This window comes from Apaloderma vittatum, unplaced genomic scaffold (genome assembly GCF_000703405.1).
Source record: "Apaloderma vittatum isolate BGI_N311 unplaced genomic scaffold, ASM70340v1 scaffold3861, whole genome shotgun sequence".
In the NCBI taxonomy this organism is placed as follows: Eukaryota; Metazoa; Chordata; class Aves; order Trogoniformes; family Trogonidae; genus Apaloderma; species Apaloderma vittatum.
The window spans coordinates 40,782-45,440 of NW_009700668.1; the positions used below are offsets into that span (position 1 = coordinate 40,782).

The 4,659-nt window shown below is 40.9% G+C and overlaps 1 protein-coding gene across 1 annotated transcript in view; it reads right to left on the reverse strand.

Moving 5' to 3' along the window:
* SMPD4 (sphingomyelin phosphodiesterase 4, neutral membrane (neutral sphingomyelinase-3)) overlaps window positions 1-4,628 on the reverse strand; it is a 16,176-nt gene extending 11,548 nt beyond the window's left edge. The window contains exons 1-8 of the mRNA XM_009878816.1: window positions 4,596-4,628; window positions 4,422-4,508; window positions 3,812-3,954; window positions 3,582-3,657; window positions 2,631-2,739; window positions 1,979-2,031; window positions 1,285-1,436; window positions 590-722 (exon numbers count right to left, since the gene is read on the reverse strand). Coding sequence (XP_009877118.1) covers window positions 590-722; window positions 1,285-1,436; window positions 1,979-2,031; window positions 2,631-2,739; window positions 3,582-3,657; window positions 3,812-3,954; window positions 4,422-4,508; window positions 4,596-4,628 — 786 coding nt within the window. The remainder of the gene's footprint in view (window positions 1-589; window positions 723-1,284; window positions 1,437-1,978; window positions 2,032-2,630; window positions 2,740-3,581; window positions 3,658-3,811; window positions 3,955-4,421; window positions 4,509-4,595) is intronic.
* Window positions 4,629-4,659: the final 31 nt, after the last annotated feature.

The window sequence follows — 4,659 nt, forward strand, 5'->3', positions numbered from 1 at the left end:
AAATAATCTAGGGCCTGTCAGGCATCAAGCTAGGTATAAGGGAAGACCATAGCACATAATTTCAAAAAATTAGCTGTACTCATAAAAGGCAGTCACTTCAGAGATGTTTCAGGCTATTGTCATGTCAATGCAAATAACGGAACTGGCAGACTGTTAGCACCTGCCAAGCATCAATAATGCAGTTCAGCAACATGTAGAAACTTGTTTCAGAGTAACTGTTAAGTCCAGATTCTCCTCTCCCTTCCCCTGATGGTGAAGAGAACCAACTTCCCTGTGCTCAGTCTTTGCTTAGAGCATAAAATTGCTCTAAGATTTTTTTTTTTTTAAAAGTTAAGAAACTTTTCTGGAAAAAGTTACCAAAATGCTTGAGATCAATTGTTAGATACGCAATCTTAAACAAAGAAGATATTAAGTGCCTTTCTAAATTACAACTTAACAGTGGTTCTTTGTTTTGCTAACAGAGAACAACAGCTGCACTGCTCAATTCCAAAACCAAGCCAAAGCAAAATGGCGCAACTGACTCTGGTTTAACAAGAAGATATTCCTAAGTTAACAGCAAGAGCTGTTTCATTTCTTAAATCCAACTTACCTGAAGCAGTGTTTCTGATCTCCAGATCTCCTGGGAAGCTGGGTCAGCATTCACAGAAGGCTGATGGGCAATGTGCCGTTTCAGCAGGCTGGTGTGATGCATGCCATAGGAAGTGAAAGGCACTGCTGGAGACCTTTAAAGACAAATGAATGGGAAGGCTGAAGTCAGTGAGCCTCAGTACAGGGAAGGAGATTATTGCTTTTAATCATCAGTTTATAAACTGGAAAATGGTCCTTAAGAAGCAAAACCTCATAGCTGATTACACACTTCAAACTTTGCAACGTGTTATAATTACTAGTCACCTTAACCATAAAGAAACACTACATCGCTATTCCTACTTCACTGAACCAGCTTTACGCAGACCTGACGTTATGTTCAAGAAGGTGGTTTTTTTACTTTCTCCTATTCAGGTTTTCTCCTTTTACTCTGCCTTCCATATTCATAATTCACCAGATCTGTATTTTCTGAGGTATAAGCTGAGGCTCAAGACCATGGAAATTGCTATCTGAAATGTATTCATGGTAAAATTAAGTGAACATAAATCTATTATTTAATTTTGTAATCTATGTAACAAGTACATACAGATGATAAAGAGCAGAGGTGTTTTTCACTTGCTAGAGATATCAGTCCAACAAGCTGTGTTTTGTAAGCACAGTCTCTTGTAAGCAACTTGCCTCTGGCACTAGAGTAATTACCTGGGAGTCGGGGAAGGGATGGCTCCCCCAGGATTTGAAGAAGGTGGAGGAAGAACACTTCCTTCTGTGGGTAGGAAACACTTCAGGTATGTATCCACCAAGATGAAGTAAGCACTGTTGGAAGGGCTGACGTGATGGGTGACAGGTGAGTTCTGAAACACACACAGGATACACACAGGATACACTGGTCCTTTAAGCCACTGCTAGGGAGTGTCTGCTACACAGCCTGACACGTCTTACGTAAAAAAGTAGAAGCCCAGGAGTTATAAAGGATGAACTGACCATGAAGACACTTTGGAGCAAAGGTGAAGTAACTATAAAGGAGCTGTTGCTATACAGCAGAGTTAACAACAGGAAGAGGAACCAACCAACCAGACACCAGGGTACAGAGCTGTGGTTATGACCGTATAAACGGTGCTATTGGCTAGAGGGGCAGGAAACCCGTTTGGAATCCATTGCCTGCTCCGTGTTGGCATGTTGTTGGACAGACTGCTGACTGGTATATCTAAGGTGGGTATTTTGTTTATTATGCATTCTTACATCATCAGTTGAACCAAAGCAGTAACAAATTCTAAAAGTACAGATAAAACTGCTGTTAATTTAGGTTAATTTAGCCACCATCTCAGCAGGCTCTTAAAGCACTGTGAACAAAGGCTAATACTATTTTAAGGGAAACATTGCAAAGGGTACTTACCTTCTGTGTAATCAAACTAATTGCAAAGTAAAACATGTAATATTCAAATGGATCTGGAACAACAGAATCAAGGATCACATAGTAAAAACCAGGTACAGCTGCTAGATATCTGGGGATGCTGGCTAGACATTAAATTTTTATTTTGTCAATGTTAAATTAAATTGCTAGAGCTTAAGAGCGAATTCAGCTTTGCCTCCTTGCTTTTCAACAGACTCAAACATTGGTAGCTGACATTTTCTCTATGTGGCAAAGTATATTTGTGTTATTCTTAGAACATTTGTCTGTATCAGACTGAAACCAGTGCAGCTGCAGCTTGACTGCTTCTAACAAGTACACCAGCTGTGAAGTTAACAAGCCCTTTTTTTATCATATCTCATAAACTACAAGTAGTTACGAAAAGAAAAATTTACAGGCTCTACTGAAATCACTGGAATTTTTGTTGTTGACTTGAATAAGACCACAAATTCCCCCCACCAGAGTTTAGAAGAGGACAAATTTATTTTTCACTGGAACCTGAACGCTTCTAGTCAGCCCAAACTCTTTAGCACAACCTGATGTACCATAGACACATAGTAAATATACAACAGAAATGCTCATAATCTCTCAGTTTGATATTTAAAAGGAATTATATATCCAACTGTTAAAAGGATACTAAGAGCCAAATTCAAACCTAAACCACCAGATGAAGGAAACTGGACTTTATTGTGGTACAAAGAGCATTCTGGTAGGACTTGCTCTTGTATTGAAGCCTTCACAGGTCCCTGAAAGACAGAGCAATGACACATTAATCTGGCTGCTGAGCACACTTGCAGAGTATGTTTGCAGAAAATGAAGCTCTGCTGCACTCCAGCATTCTGGGATACCTACGTTCAGCTCAGTGGGATTTTACTGCATTGCAGTAGTTTCTTGTGTAAATGCCTACTCAAACTGCCAACTTTTTTACTGAAAATGAGTATTCAGTACAATAATGTAAAAAAAGAGTTTTCACCAAGACTTTTGCAGTTGGAGTGGGAGCAGCAGAAGACTGGTGTTTGCCTGATGGCTTTGTTAGGGTACCTGAGCTGTGGACTAGCAATTACTTCAATGACATTTTCTTTTGTTAAAGACTGTAGAACTATCTGAATCAATCTTTAGATAGCAGGTAGCTGGTAGCAATGGAAGAAACACAGTGAAACAATTCTGCAGATAAATATTTTTGTTTGAAGCGTCATACTTCATATCCAGGATAGCAGTTAGTCTTCAAACACCTGGGCACAAAGCGCAGGCAAGGAAGGCACGGCTCTGTGACGAGACTGGAAAACTTGTATTTTCAATCTGGCAGCTACTGGTAACCAAGAAAAAACACACGACCTTGGGGACAGGATAAAAAACAGTGCAGCTTTCTTGGCTCAACAGCACAAATATCTAGCTGCTGACAACCGCCACCTCCTGCAAAGTTTATTGCTGGGAATGCTCCTCTAGCGACTGTTTAAAGAAATAGGTATACTCTAAACCTGGAGCACTGAGGCTATACCTTGGCCTATACTAAACACGTAAAGCCCATGCAAGGTTCCAACAGCTGTAACAATAACTACATTCTCTTACGAATTTTTCAGTTACTCACTGGAAGATATGAGACTGGGAAATCATATCTGTACTCTTCTGCTTGGAGTTTGTAAACCAGCTTCATCATTGGGCCGCTGCAAACAAGCACCAGAAAGAAAACCCCACAGTAAGTACCATCTGCTGCCTCACTTTTGTGAACTTACTTTTGCACAAGGGAAAAAGGTCAAACACCGGTTATTTGTTCACTATACCTTTTTTTCCAAACTGTGCTGAAATGAATGAGTTTACCTGGGATCCAGGAAATCCAAAGCCACAGAATATTCAGTAGGATTTGTTCTTCCTTGCAAACAGCGCAGGTTCCAGCCTACGATGATGCCATCCAGGCTCCCAAAAATGCTCTCCACCAGCCATGGGAAGATGCCATGTAGTTCCTTCAGGGAAAACAGAAACAAATAGTTAACTCATACAGCTCCCCACTTGAACAATCTCTAGTGCATATACTAGAATGCACAAATATACTGTCTGCCAGGTAGCTATGGCTGTTTCCAGATCACTGGGAAAAGCTTCCATTCAAAAGAATCCATTATATTATTGCAGTTACTGGAGATATAACCTGATTTCTGATCCTACTGAAGTTGCAACAGTACTCATCAGCATCATATGTAATTGTTTGTCCTGTTTTAAGAGCTAGTTTTCCTTGCAAATTGAGGCAGAGAGTTATTAATGAAGCGCAGTCAGCTGAAAAAAGCTTTTAATGACTAGAAAGAGTTTTTGGCTCTTAGGGACAAATGGATTCCCACTGTTTCACCTGAACTCTTGATCAAAGAATTAGGAACACAAAAAAAAAAGGTAGTAATATTAAAGAAGCCACTTCCCCTGGAAGAGGCCGGCTGCTCACCTTGGCGGGAAACTCCTCAATGACCGTCTCCAGATCGTGGCACCTCTGAACAAACGGTTTGTTTACACAGTCTGCCTTCAGCGTGGCCTGGGACAAATCACAAGGGAAAGCGGGTCACCGGCACCGCAAAAGACAACATTTATCACGGCCACGACGTAAAAATCCCCTAATTACGCTACTCCTCCGGCCCAGCATCTTTGTCGCCATGGCTGACAGAACTCCGCGGGCACCGAGCGGA